General features: G+C 48.1%; 2 protein-coding genes across 2 annotated transcripts, besides 10 other annotated features; both read right to left on the bottom strand.

Annotated features, from left to right (window-relative positions):
- Positions 1 to 14,252: part of a sequence feature (sequence corresponds to BAC RPCI93-1F7) that runs on past both edges of the window.
- Positions 252 to 295: a sequence feature (T-rich).
- Positions 447 to 469: a microsatellite.
- On the bottom strand, positions 556 to 1,554 carry Tb927.2.5800 (sedoheptulose-1,7-bisphosphatase; the record flags this gene model as incomplete). The annotated part of the gene is made up of 1 exon (XM_946632.1): positions 556 to 1,554. One exon carries the CDS (start codon positions 1,552 to 1,554, stop codon positions 556 to 558), a length of 999 nt encoding a protein of 332 aa, XP_951725.1.
- Positions 1,841 to 1,862: a microsatellite.
- Positions 2,769 to 2,815: a sequence feature (T-rich).
- Positions 2,880 to 2,929: a microsatellite.
- Positions 3,053 to 3,100: a sequence feature (AT_rich).
- Positions 3,205 to 3,259: a microsatellite.
- Positions 3,662 to 3,704: a sequence feature (GA-rich).
- Positions 3,869 to 3,982: a microsatellite.
- Tb927.2.5760 (hypothetical protein, conserved) lies at positions 4,610 to 13,837 on the bottom strand (the record flags this gene model as incomplete). Its single annotated transcript, XM_946631.1, has 1 exon — positions 4,610 to 13,837. The coding sequence occupies one exon, from the start codon at positions 13,835 to 13,837 to the stop codon at positions 4,610 to 4,612; it is 9,228 nt and encodes a 3,075-aa protein (XP_951724.1).

Below are 14,252 nucleotides of genomic sequence, written 5' to 3'. Positions count from 1 at the left end.
AAAAAAATGTTGCGAAAGCACAACAGAAATGAGGAGTAGAACGGTCGCCAAATATCAAATGCATCATTAGAATTTTTCGATTGTGCTACCACATGTTTGTAGGCGCTACATATATATGTATATTCAGAGATGAATTAAAGGTTCCAAGCTGGTAACCAGGAGCACAAAAGGCAAAAAAAAAAACTACAAACGCAAACGCAAACGCAGACACACACTTACTTGGTCGTAGTCAAGTGAAAATAGACGCAGCCAAAAGAACAAAAAAGAAAAAAGAAAACACAAAACAAGAGAAAAAGCGGGAGTCGAGTCGAGAGGATCTCCACTCCATTTGGCTTCAGTGCAATTGCAATGAGACTTTCTGTCCGTTAAGATAGAAGTCAGAGCACATTACGACCACGTATTAAATAAAATGAACTAACGAATTAAAGGAAACGAAGTAATTAAGTACGCACACACACACACACACACATATATATATATATACAACCTTCCCTTTCTGACTTTAGATCGGACCATCACCTTGTGCGGCACAAAAATAAAAACAAGAAGAAAAAACTATAGTTTGCTGCACCCGCGACACATGCGCTCATACCTCTCCACATCTCGTGCACAACCAAGGGCAATCGGCGTCGTTTGCTCCATACTCACTACACGCACATTCATCATGTTCGTCAACCCCGTTGTTGAACGCCCGCCCGCGCAGTGAATGAGAAACGCCATTGGTGCAGCTTCAAACAATAACCTTAGCTTCATCTTATGTTGTGGACTCGCTGGCGTCATATATATGCCGTCGCCCTTCACAATGATTTGGCACACATCCGGCACCATCCCACCCGTGTAACGTAATGTGGCACCTTCTTGCATATACATAGTTATCAGCTGTTTATACCACGGTAAGTGGCGGACGGCGCGAAGGTTACCGGGGGAAAACACCGTTGCCTTCAGTTTAACACCACGTCCCGCTGCCGTCACGGTGGCAGTTCGCGGCGTACAAACTCCCGCCCACACGCGCTTAGCCAATTTCCATTCCCCATCCGCCCCACAGAAGAATTCTGCCACTCCCAACTCCTCCTGCCCCACGAAAAGCACCACACGCGGGCCATAAACAGCAACAACACTTGCCGCCATATCACGGACGGTAAGGCCGATGGGTGTGTTCCCAGGCCACACCGCAAAGATAGAACCGACAGTAAAATTAGAGGTGATGATGCTGCTACCATCCAGTGGGTCGTACGAAACTGAATATGTTGCCTTGCCGCTATGCGCGGTAGAAGCCAATGACGGGGACTCTTCCGAAACATAAGAAGCCACATGTTGGCAACTGTTGAGAGCCTCCGATATAATTTTGTCAGCCATTACATCGACGGAGAGGACGTCATCACCAAAGTTATTCTTACTCTTGGCGGCCGTCACGCCGTCATTGCGAAGCCCAGCAGCGATTGCACGGCATGCACCGGCAACAGTCTCCACAATACCAACAACATCACACGGGACACCGGCCTTACGGAGTGTGTCTGTAATTAATGAGTCACTTGTCAGATTTTGTCGCATCATATTCTCCCTTTCCACGAAAGGTTGAGTGAAAGGGAACCCCTGTAACGGGCGTGACAGTCCCAGTAGCAAGCCAGCGAAGGAGAGAAAGAAAGTAGATAAGGAAAGAAATAGAAGAAATAGAAGAGAAAGTACCTCCTTTTAGACTTTTTTTTTTTTGAAAAACTAACAAAGAAAAATAAAGAAAGAAGGAAAGTAACAGAGGTCCACGAACAGTTGCAATCATAATGCCGTGCAGTGCGGACGTGTATTCATATAGTAATGCCACTGGCTGCGAAGACGCATGCACATATATATATATATATATATATTTGTAGAATTATGTATACTTGGGAAAATGGGTATGGGCCAACAATGAACCAAGTTAACCTGTTTTTCTTTTTCTTTTTTTTTAAGCCCATCAGCCGACAGCACAAAGAGGAGGAAGTACAAGAAAGGAAGTGAAAAAAAGAAAAAGAACGAAACCATCCCACCCGACAAGTGTTGCACTGAAATATATATTAAAAAGAAAAAAGAAAGCACCCCTAGTGTGCATATTTGTGTGAATCAGCGCGTTTGCGAATTGGGACTCTCTAGGGAAAAAAAATGGAAGAACGGCAAATAAAGACGGAAAAAGTGATCCTAAACCTGAAATGATAATGAGACAAAACACGTGGGGTATGGTGAAAAACAAAATAAAAGAAAAAGATCGGAGGGGAGCTGATAAAAGCTGTCAACTGCGAAAGACATGCTTGGCGACGTGAAGTCAATACCACCGCTGTTCCTCCCCTCCAGTTTTTCAAAAAAAAAAAAAAAGGCCGCCCGTTTACCTTCACACATCATCATATTTCCCCCTTTCCCTCCCCACAACACACACATACGCACGCGGTAAAAAAAAAAAAACTTTACAAAAAAAAAAAGAGAACGAAAAATAGTCGAAATATTTATATATTTAGAACAGAGAAAAAAAACGGCCCTGTGCCGCATATTCCATCGCGTCCTCGTGAAGGTGCCCACACAACGACAGCAAACAACGTTTCCGCAGTTTGTGTAGATAAAACAACAAATCTCGGGAGAATAAAAGCGTTCATAATATTTTTTTTATTGCATCCCTTTTTCTTTCGTTCGTTTTATTTCTTAATTTCTTTTTTCCCGCTTACCGTAGCCTCGCTATTCGTCACCTGCTCAAACCTGTTGCAAACGCGCAGTGGTCACAAGATTGCAAGGCAGTAGCTGGAAAGAGAAAGAAAAAGAAAAATATAGAAGGTAAAAAAAATGAAGAGAAGGGTCGCTTCTTTAACATAAAGGGGGGAAGTAAAACCCTTTCTTTTTGTGGAAAAAAGAAGAGAATATAAGTAAATAAATAAATAAATATATATATATATATATATATATATATGTTCATACACATTTTCATATCTACACTTTCTTCCTTTGACTTCCCCCATATCGGTCTCTACACATTACCTTCCCTTTATTCTGTCATTTATTTTTACATACGCGTCGCCCCGCTTATTTCAAGTATATATATATATTTATTTACTAATATATTATTTTTCATATTAAAAAACGAGTCTAAGGCGGTACACGCTTTGGAGGTAAGGGGAGGGAGAGGGAGTACATTGATACTTCAGATGAAGTGGGGATATTAAAAAAAGGAGTGAAAAACAAAAAATACATACAAATATATGCATATATATACGTATATATATATATATATATATATATAAACACACAAATGCATATGTGTGTATCGACTTATTTATTTCATCTGATATCGTGAAGGCACGGTGGAAACAGACGAAAAGGAAGACAATACAACATGTTTAGAACCGTAAAAATATGTTCATATGTACACCCATGCCACTGGAGGATCTGACATTTCCCTTTCGTATACACACGTCTATATATGTATACAAATATATTTTTCGTTTATATATTTATATGTACCTTTTGGAACCAATTGTTTTCTTCCTTCATACACACGCACATGTGTTGTACCTCCTCTTTCTTTGGTGTTAAAGATCTCCTGAGCGCCTATTTCCCTGACTCTCAATCCATATTGTTGAATTTATTTCATAAGTCATCTCGTTGACAACTGCTCCCACAAGTCTTCCCCTGCCCCCCAACCTCTCTTCCTCTTCCTTTTCCCTCTCCTCTTTTCTCTTCTCTTCATCCCTTTTGTCTAATTTGAAACACATGCCATTTTTATATAACCACCGCTTTCTTTACACGAGTGTCGTTCATGCATACACACATACGCATACGCACATACACACGCCGTTCAGCACACCGAGCAAAACATATGCCCACGTTTACAAATTAAAACTAAAAAAGTTAGATATATATATATATATATATATATATTTATTTATTTATTTATATTTATACGTATGTATATGCACATGCGCATGTACACAGAGATATAAATATAAACACATATACATATATAAAGTGGAAAGGGGTAATGAGACAAGGAAAAAAAAAGGCGTTTACAGCACTCACACACCTATCCACCCATTTGTAAGCAATGGGGTTCCCTCCACACGCACGTAATTACAAAACACACAAACTTACCACCCCTCTACCCATTGTTTCCCGCCATCCCCCTTTTTCCCCAATGGCAATAAGTTTCCCTCACACACTTTCTTGCTTGTTTCTGTTTCGCAACCGCCGCTCCCCCGAGTCTTCATTTTACTCTTTCGGATAAAGAAAGAAGCACGCAAACAAACCAACGAAAAAAAAAAAAAGAAATAAACGCCAAACGACAGAGTGGGGGAAAAAAAATGGAGGACAAGAACAGAAAATCAGTAGGCGTGCGATAAAACGCATTAGTGACCGAAGGAGAGTACAAAGCATTGTTGGGGTAGAAATATCAGAGGCGGGGACACGGGAAACATATATATATATATATTCGGCGGCAAAAACACCTTGCCATGAGAAAAGGAAAAAAGAAAGGAAGAAAGAGTAACCGCTTCAGGTGAAGAAAGGGAACAGTATATACATTAGCGTGCACCACGCGTGTTTGTACAGAAACTACACGATTCTACTTTTTTCCCCCCCTTCCTCCTTGGTACCATCACTTTGATCCCACATATCGCTTTACGGTACTGGGGGCACAACTGGGGTAGGGTTGTGCCCTCCCAGTCAAAGGTGGAAGGCGAGTGGACCCCTCTTCCAACTGTCGCCGGCGCATCAGCGCAAGCAACTCACCCACCTTCAAAAGATCCACTCGGGGAAGCGATGCGCGAACGGGGTCAGATCCGGCAATCAGCGACCCTCCGCCCCGTGCGCTCCCTGCCTTAAACCTGCCGCTTTGTGGAGACATTCTCATGGCATGTACTCCCTTCGTATTCACCACTGGTTGGTTAGGGGGGGAGAATTGACCCGGCGACCGCTTATTTGCCTGATAGAACCGGCCGGAGTGCTGGTTATGGCCATCATACCTTCGCATCGGCGGGGATACAACGCCTTGAAGAGGTCCCAACGACCGCCGATATTGAGAATTTGAGCGTCGGTCGTGCGGAGTTTCAGCGGGAATCCCACCCGACAAGGGTATTGGAGAAAGGTCGCGAAACCGGCCACCACGAAGGGGCTCGGTATGTGGAAAGGAACCGGAGTTGCTTCTTGCCGAACCCTTGCAGTGTGCAGCTTTCCAGGAATTTGTTCCAGGGACCGGGCATAATCCCCACACACGCGAGAGTGGAGCATTAGCCAACATATCGTCGATATCTACTTCTGTTAAGGTGTGGGAATGGCTCACGTAGAACCCGATGACGAGCTTATCGTTAACTGTGTACTCGTTAACATTTATATCCTCAGGACTGAGGCGAAGTGCCTCTGCAACATCCTGGATAAATACCTCTTTGACCAGATCAACGTTTGCCACATGCGCCCACTCAGACCCCACCAAACCCACGCGATGCAACGTCGTGGTCCGCCCGACAACACCTTCATTGATCAAGTCGTCATATAGCTTCCACATGGATGGAAAGGGGGCGTTGTCCATCGCTGTGCACACTTCACTCTGCGACAGAGCAGCCGCATGCTCCATCCAGACGGAAAACACAACATTACCAGAGTCGAGCGACACAACCCTCTCCACACTACGTGGGACTAGACCCTCTCCGACAGCCGCATCACGCATAAAGCAGTCCACTGCTGCAGTAAAGCGCTTGTCAACGATGCCGCTCCAGAAACCCCCCACAAATCCAACACGGTATAAGTGGCACACATTACCCGAACCCGATGCACCATCAGCGCGGTCCATTGGAACGGAGCTGGACGCAACCCCGGGAGCGGGGTGCAAACAAGATGGGAACTCCTTGGCGCTGACGGGAGAGGCGCGTTGGGGCAGCGAAGTACTAAAAGAGGTTGTCTCACGCTCTTCGGTGTCCCCCATGACAATCGATGACAAGACCTTCTTCTTCGGCTCATAAAGGTTCCACATCGCAGGAAACTCAGAGGTCGACAGAAAATGATCCACCTCATCCTTGTGCAACGAAGCGGGGTGTCTCACACCGAAGTCAATTGAGAGGCCATCTGAGCCCAACGTTATCCCCTCCACACTTCCCCGAGGAAGGTCTAACGCATCACACACGTCGGCATCAAACGCCTCATCAAATGCAGCACGCTTCTTCTCAAGCACAGCACCCCAATTGTCCCCATTGAATTTGACACGGTGCTTTGTTACGACAGTGCCATCGCCGATTGCAGTGTGAAGCACCTCCAAAGAGGCAGTGTTACTTATAGTAAAGCTGTCCTTAACAAAATTTTGAGGCTCAGCAACTCTCACGAACGGTGGGACGGAAGAAGGAGAGAAATATATGGATGATGTACTCGTTGCTTTCGGGGTTGCTTGTGACTTTTGTTCCGCGGTAGTACGTTCAACTCCGCTTTCGAACTCAACTAGCGTATCCGGTTCATAAACTTTCCATGTGTATGGGAAATCGTGTGCTATGAGCGCGCTCCTCACATCGGCACGGCTCATTTTCGGCGAATGACGCACACCAAATGTCACAAGTCTTCCATCAGGGCTGAGCGTTACCTCCTCCACGCACTTCCAAGAAATGCCCAGTGCGTCGCAGACGTCAAGATTCAGTGCTTGGGGGACCTTCTCCCGCGTCTCATCGGCAACATGACCGCAGTTCTCGGCGACAAATTGAACTCGGTGTTGCGTCACAGTGGCGTTCGCGGGAGCGGCCTCGTATTTCCTGGTCTTCGGTAAACGTACAGCGCCGGCACCGGTATTGCCAAAGTGCATTGTTCGTGTATTTGTCTTCTTGATGCACAGTGGGGACGAAGGCGAAGAAGGCAGATCACTACGTCCTGAAGTCTGCAAGTGCCGCAAGTCTTCGTCGCAACCATCATCAGCCTCCGGTAGTTCCTGTTTCGAAGCAATTTCTAGGGTGAGGAGCTGGTCATGATCATCAACAACGACACCAAACCGTTTTTGTGAGTCACAAAATTCCCGAGTTTTAGAAAAATGATATTCTCCCAACTGACGTAACACAGCACTCGGTTCAAGTGACCTGCGATGTCGCACACCAAAAGAAAATGCCTGCATATCAGAGTCTAGTTCCATGTTGTCCACGCTCCCCTTCGTAAGACTCAGCGCATCACACACATCACCGTAAAAGGCCTCCTCGAACTCCAGGAACCTGTGTTGCAGCAAAACACGCCAGTGACTCCCGTTCAACTTGGCACGGTATTCGGTTACCACAGCCCCTTCGTCTTTCAGGGAGCCATACAGTATGTCAAATGAAGCAGAGCTACTTCCAATAATGCCTGTATCCACAAGACTTGGGGGGTTAACGAGCCCCACGGACCTCGGTCCCGCCACGAAACTCGTTGGCGAGCTAATCTCCACCACTTTTAGAGGTGGTCGCTCAACCTCAGTGGCTCTTGCTGGTGGTGCACGCCTAGCTTCAGTAACCTTTAGTGGCGATTGCTCAGCCTCAGTAGCTTTTAGTGGTGGTCGCTTCGTTTCAGCAGCCTTTAGTGACGATTGCTCAGCCTCAGTAGCTTTTAGTGGTGGTCGCCCAACCTCAGCAGCCTTTAGTGGTGGTCGCTTCGTTTCAGCAGCCTTTAGTGACGATTGCTCAGCCTCAGTAGCTTTTAGTGGTGGTCGCCCAACCTCAGCAGCCTTTAGTGGTGGTCGCTTCGTTTCAGCAGCCTTTAGTGACGATTGCTCAGCCTCAGCAGCCTTTAGTGGTGGTCGCTTCGTTTCAGCAGCCTTTAGTGACGATTGCTCAGCCTCAGTAGCCTTTAGTGGTGGTCGCTTCGTTTCAGCAGCCTTTAGTGACGATTGCTCAGCCTCAGCAGCCTTTAGTGGTGGTCGCTTCGTTTCAGCAGCCTTTAGTGACAATTGCTCAGCCTCAGCAGCCTTTAGTGGTGGTCGACTGGCTTCATAAACAACGGGAGGGCATCGCGAGACGTACAACCTCAAAGTGTTGACAAATCTGCAGTTATCAAGTGCTTGATTGATATCCCCTTTGCTTATGGAAGCAGGATGGCGTACACCAAAGGCGACGGAGCGTCCATCAGAGCTTAGTAGTATGTCTTCAACGCTCCCTCGAGGAAGACCCACCGCCTCACACACATCAGCATCAAGCGCGTCGTCAAACATTGCACGGCCTTCAATCACATCAGCCCAGTTGGCCCCGCTGAATTTTATACCGTGCTGGGTTACAACCGGCTGATCTGAAAGGAAAGCATGCAATCCGGCTACAGAAGCAGAGTTACTCGCAGCCGCGCTTCCGTCCAGAAGGTTGCGCGACTTCGCCACCCCTACCGATGTTGTATTGGCTACCTCGGAGACCGCAGGTTGTGAGATCGACTCTTGGGTCGCTAACGCCGCGCGCGCCGTCTCTGTTGCTCTAAGCATGGGGGATTTGGCGACACAGGAATAAACAGCAGAACGCATATTATACAACCTCAAAGTGTTGACAAATCTGCAGTTATCAAGTGCTTGATTGATATCCCCTTTGCTTATGGAAGCAGGATGGCGTACACCAAAGGCGACGGAGCGTCCATCAGAGCTTAGTAGTATGTCTTCAACGCTCCCTCGAGGAAGACCCACCGCCTCACACACATCAGCATCAAGCGCGTCGTCAAACATTGCACGGCCTTCAATCACATCAGCCCAGTTGGCCCCGCTGAATTTTATACCGTGCTGGGTTACAACCGGCTGATCTGAAAGGAAAGCATGCAATCCGGCTACAGAAGCAGAGTTACTCGCAGCCGCGCTTCCGTCCAGAAGGTTGCGCGACTTCGCCACCCCTACCGATGTTGTATTGGCTACCTCGGAGACCGCAGGTTGTGAGATCGACTCTTGGGTCGCTAACGCCGCGCGCGCCGTCTCTGTTGCTCTAAGCATGGGGGATGTGGCGACACAGGAATAAACAGCAGAACGGGAGTTGTACAATTTCATCAGATTCTGATATCTGCATTTTCCAAGAGCTCTGTTGATATCCTCCCTCCGCTGTGAAATAGGATGACGAACGCCGAAGGTAACTAGGTGGCCGTCGGGATTCAACTTTATACCTTCAACATTGCCGCATGGAAGACCCAGCGCCTCGCACACATCAGCATCGAATGCGTCATTAAACGCTGCAGATTTGCTTTCATGTAATTTAAGCCAATTTTCTCCGTTGAGCAGTACGCCATGGCGTGTTACCAAGGTATCTTCGTCGCTGATCAGTCCATTAAATACTTCAACGAAGGCTGGATCACCGTCAGCACCCCTTCCCTCGAGGTCACAAGACGCCGCCACCTTTACGGTCGAAGGTTTGGCTGAACCGTGGCTTCGCGGTGTCGGCGCAGGTTTTTCCTTTTCAGTTGCTCGAAGCACGGTGGATGCAACCTCAGAAGAAGGGAGAGTTCTCCGTGAATGGTATAACTGCAATGTGTTAGCAAATGGGCAAAGACGAAGAACCTTTTTGACGTCACTCTTTTGCAAAGAGGCTGAGTGGCGCACCGCAAACGTAACCGAATGACCATCGGGACCTAACAGCACATCCTCCACACAACCCAAGGGGAAGCCCAATGCCTCACACACATCGGTATCGAATGCTTCGTCGAATGCAGCCCGTTTCGTCTCAACTACCTCGACCCAGTTGGCTCCACTCAGCTTTACGCGGTGGCAAGTAATAATGGTATCACCTCCATCAACAACACTGCCGCGCTTCTCCGTTTTCATAACTGACTGTTGACCATTGGTGTAGTCCGATGGAGTAACCGTATCAGATGCGCGAGTAGGAAGTCCTGCCGCGTCAACCTTAGCACGGCTCTGACAAAAATTGGGGACCGGTGGTACGACTTCCCCCCCTACTATGTTCGGCGGGGCTTTTTCCGATGCCTTCAACGAGGACAACGAAGGCCCTAAAGTATCAATATTTCTGCTGCGTGGGTACATCTTCCACAAATTCGCAAACTGACCCTTCGAAAGTAAACGCGCGATGTCCCGCCTACGGAACGCCGCGGGATGCCGCACACCAAACGACGCAGTAAGGCCGTCGGGTACATACTCAATATCACTAACGCTTCCTCGAGGCAGGTCCAACGCTTCGCTCACATCAGCATCCAACGCGTCGTCCAGTTCTGCACGTCTGCGTTGTAAAACCAAATCCCAGTTTTCCCCATTAAACCTCACACGGTGCCGTGTGACAACAGTGTCACTGTCACACAACGCTCCATATAGGGCTATAGGGGTAGCACCACTAGTGGTGATGTTACACTCACCACTTGAAAAATAACGTGATCTTATTGCCTTTGCAGGCAACAAATTAGATACCGCGGCTGTCGCTGAAGGAAAAGCATCGGAAGCATCGGGCAGTGGTCCGGCAGCCTCTTCCTCTGCTCGCAGTGGCGCAAGCTCACCCTTAGTGGTCATCAGAACAAGAGAGTCAAACCTGGAGGGAGAAGCGGACTTCTTAGGTTCATACAACTTCCATGTGTTTTCAAATGGGCAGCTCGAAAGGGCTTTGTTGATATCTTTTTTCCCTAAGGAGGCAGGATGCCGCACACCAAACGAAACCAACTGTCCATCAGAAGCTAACACCATATCCTCCACACTTCCCCGAGGTACGCCCAGTGTATCACATATGTCAGCGTCGAATGCTTCATCAAATGCAGCACGCTTCTTTTCATACACAGCACCCCAATTGTCTCCCTCAAGCTTCAAAGCATGGGAAGTTACACATCCATCCTCTCGTTCAACGGGTTGACCGGACGTCTTTGCAGTAGCACCATCAGCAGCAAGGTCACGAGGCCCCCCTACCTCCAAGGGTGTTGGTCCCACAACTTCCCCCGCTCGCAGTGGCGCAAGCTCACCCTTAGTGGCCTTCATAACAGGTGAGTTGAGCTCCGAGGGAGAAGCGGACTTCTTTGGTTCATACAACTTCCATGTGTTTTCAAATGGGCAGCTCGAAAGGGCTTTGTTGATATCTTTTTTCCCTAAGGAGGCAGGATGCCGCACGCCAAACGAAACCAACTGTCCATCAGAAGCTAACACCATATCCTCCACACTTCCCCGAGGTACGCCCAGTGTATCACATATGTCAGCGTCGAATGCTTCATCAAATGCAGCACGCTTCTTTTCATACACAGCACCCCAATTGTCTCCCTCAAGCTTCAAAGCATGGGAAGTTACACATCCATCCTCTCGTTCAACGGGTTGACCGGACGTCTTTGCAGTAGCACCATCAGCAGCAAGGTCACGAGGCCCCCCTACCTCCAAGGGTGTTGGTCCCACAACTTCCCCCGCTCGCAGTGGCGCAAGCTCACCCTTAGTAGCCTTCATAACAGGTGAGTTGAGCTCCGAGGGAGAAGCGGACTTCTTTGGTTCATACAACTTCCATGTGTTTTCAAATGGGCAGCTCGATAGGGCTTTGTTGATATCTTTTTTCCCTAAGGAGGCAGGATGCCGCACACCAAACGAAACCAACTGTCCATCAGAAGCTAACACCATATCCTCCACACTTCCCCGAGGTACGCCCAATGCACCGCATATGTCAGCGTCGAATGCTTCATCAAATGCAACACGCTTCTTCTCATGCACAACACCCCAATTGTCTCCGTGAAACTTTACACGGTGACGCGTTAGTACATTTGTCTCTACGTCAACGGGTTGACCGGACGTCTTTGCAGTAGCACCATCAGCAGCAAGGTCACGAGGCCCCCCTACCTCCAAGGGTGTTGGTCCCACAACTTCCCCCGCTCGCAGTGGCGCAAGCTCACCCTTAGTGGCCTTCATAACAGGTGAGTTGAGCTCCGAGGGAGAAGCGGACTTCTTAGGTTCATACAACTTCCATGTGTTTTCAAATGGGCAGCTCGATAGGGCTTTGTTGATATCTTTTTTCCCTAAGGAGGCAGGATGCCGCACACCAAACGAAACCAACTGTCCATCAGAAGCTAACACCATATCCTCCACACTTCCCCGAGGTACGCCCAATGCACCGCATATGTCAGCGTCGAATGCTTCATCAAATGCAACACGCTTCTTCTCATGCACAACACCCCAATTGTCTCCGTGAAACTTTACACGGTGACGCGTTAGTACATTTGTCTCTACGTCAACGGGTTGACCGGACGTCTTTGCAGTAGCACCATCAGCAGCAAGGTCACGAGGCCCCCCTACCTCCAAGGGTGTTGGTCCCACAACTTCCCCCGCTCGCAGTGGCGCAAGCTCACCCTTAGTGGCCTTCATAACAGGTGAGTTGAGCTCCGAGGGAGAAGCGGACTTCTTTGGTTCATACAACTTCCATGTGTTTTCAAATGGGCAGCTCGATAGGGCTTTGTTGATATCTTTTTTCCCTAAGGAGGCAGGATGCCGCACACCAAACGAAACCAACTGTCCATCAGAAGCTAACACCATATCCTCCACACTTCCCCGAGGTACGCCCAATGCACCGCATATGTCAGCGTCGAATGCTTCATCAAATGCAACACGCTTCTTCTCATGCACAACACCCCAATTGTCTCCCTCAAATTTTACTTCATGACGTGTTACAGTGCCAAAACCTTCACCTTCTGTATTGATCAGGATATCATCGGGCATAGAGTTAATGTTACATTCACCACTGGCTGCATTAGGGGGCCTCACAACCGTCATCTGTGACGCAGTAGCTGGGACAAGAAATTCAAAGGGTGGGTTGGCGTCCCAGTCACCCAGCACCACTCCTACGTCCTCTTCGGCCCTCAGCGATGGAGGTGCGTTCACCGACGATCTGAGCACAAAAGAGGCAACTCTGGAGTTATTAAAAGATTTCTTTGATTCATATAACCTCCATGTGTTCTCAAATGGGCACTTCGCCAGAATTTTATTAACATCTTTTCTCCGCAATGATGCTGGGTGTCGCACACTAAAACTCATTGAAAGCCCATCAGGAGCCAATGTCACATCCTCCACGCTGCCCCGGGGCAGACCCAGCGCATTACTCACGTCAGTATCAAACGCCTCCCTTATGGCCATACCCTTGTGGTGCACAATAGAGTCCCAATTGTTGCCGTTAAACTTTACGCGGTGGTGCGTTACGGCAGCGTCTTCATCGTAAATCGCACCGTACAACACTTCAACGGAAGCAGAATGGCCAGTAATTGAACAAGCACCTATGTTGTGATTACGAGGTTTGATCTTTTTCACAGACGAGGCACCCTTAATATCACCATGCTGTGAAGACTCCTCGTCACGGAGCGATGGGGGTGCACTCTCAGAGGCCTTGAGTACGGGAGAGTCAGTTTCCAATGGACCAGAATCAGTTTGCAGATCGTACAACTTCAACGTACTGGTAAACCGGCAGCTCTCCAGTGCCTTATTTACTTCGTCCTTTTGTAGTGAAAAGGGGTGCCGCACACCAAACATAACCGACTGTCCATCAGCGCCCACCTTTACATCCCTCACACTACTGCGAGGAAGCGCAAGCATATCGCATACGTCAGCACCCAAGGCATCGTCGAATACAGCACGCGATCCCCTCAGCACGTCAACCCAATTGTCCCCGTTAAGCTTCACGCCATGATAAGTAACCAAATGTTCCTCTTCGTCATCTGGTTCAGACAGTATTTCGGTAGAAGTGGCCTCACCAATATCACGAGGATCCTCCAACCTCACGAACGATGCATTGGTTAGCCCAGTCTTCGGCAGCGGAGGTACATTCTCAGTGTTTTCGTTTCCGCCCGATCTCTCACGTTGATGTCTCGGACCACGGTGAGCACCTGAACCTGATGCACTTCCGCTGTTCACTACGGCTGCCACAGGTAAGTAGTTTGATTCTTGACCCCCAGAAGGCGCATCTGCTTCACCCATTGCCAGATCCCCCAGAAAACTGTATACAGGCCTTGGCTTGCCGCGCACGCCACCTTTAACAGCAAAAACGAAAGGATTACCCTCTGTCAACAATGCGGCTCCAAAGTGAAATCAACTTTTGCACCTCAACCCTTTACTCTTTTGTGGTTTCTGGGCTATCAAACAACTATTGAAATGGAAACATTAAGTAGAGAAGCATGAAAGAACACGTAACGGTGGTAAACGACACTAAAATCTACGATGAGGGGCAGAGTCAGTCGTATAATCCTTTCACGTTGCGGCAGGAACGGAAGTGCGCCTTGTTGCAATGAGCAACAAGAAGACAGTAAAGGAAGAGGTCACTGTAAAGAGAGAATTTGGTGCCCAAACACGTAAAGTCATGAAACAAAATATTAACTGAAATTCTAAAAATTAA

Source organism: Trypanosoma brucei, chromosome 2 (assembly GCF_000002445.2).
Source record: "Trypanosoma brucei brucei TREU927 chromosome 2, complete sequence".
In the NCBI taxonomy this organism is placed as follows: domain Eukaryota; phylum Euglenozoa; class Kinetoplastea; order Trypanosomatida; family Trypanosomatidae; genus Trypanosoma; species Trypanosoma brucei.
The sequence above is the reverse complement of the archived record's forward strand: the minus strand, read 5'-3'. Positions and strand labels throughout refer to the sequence as shown.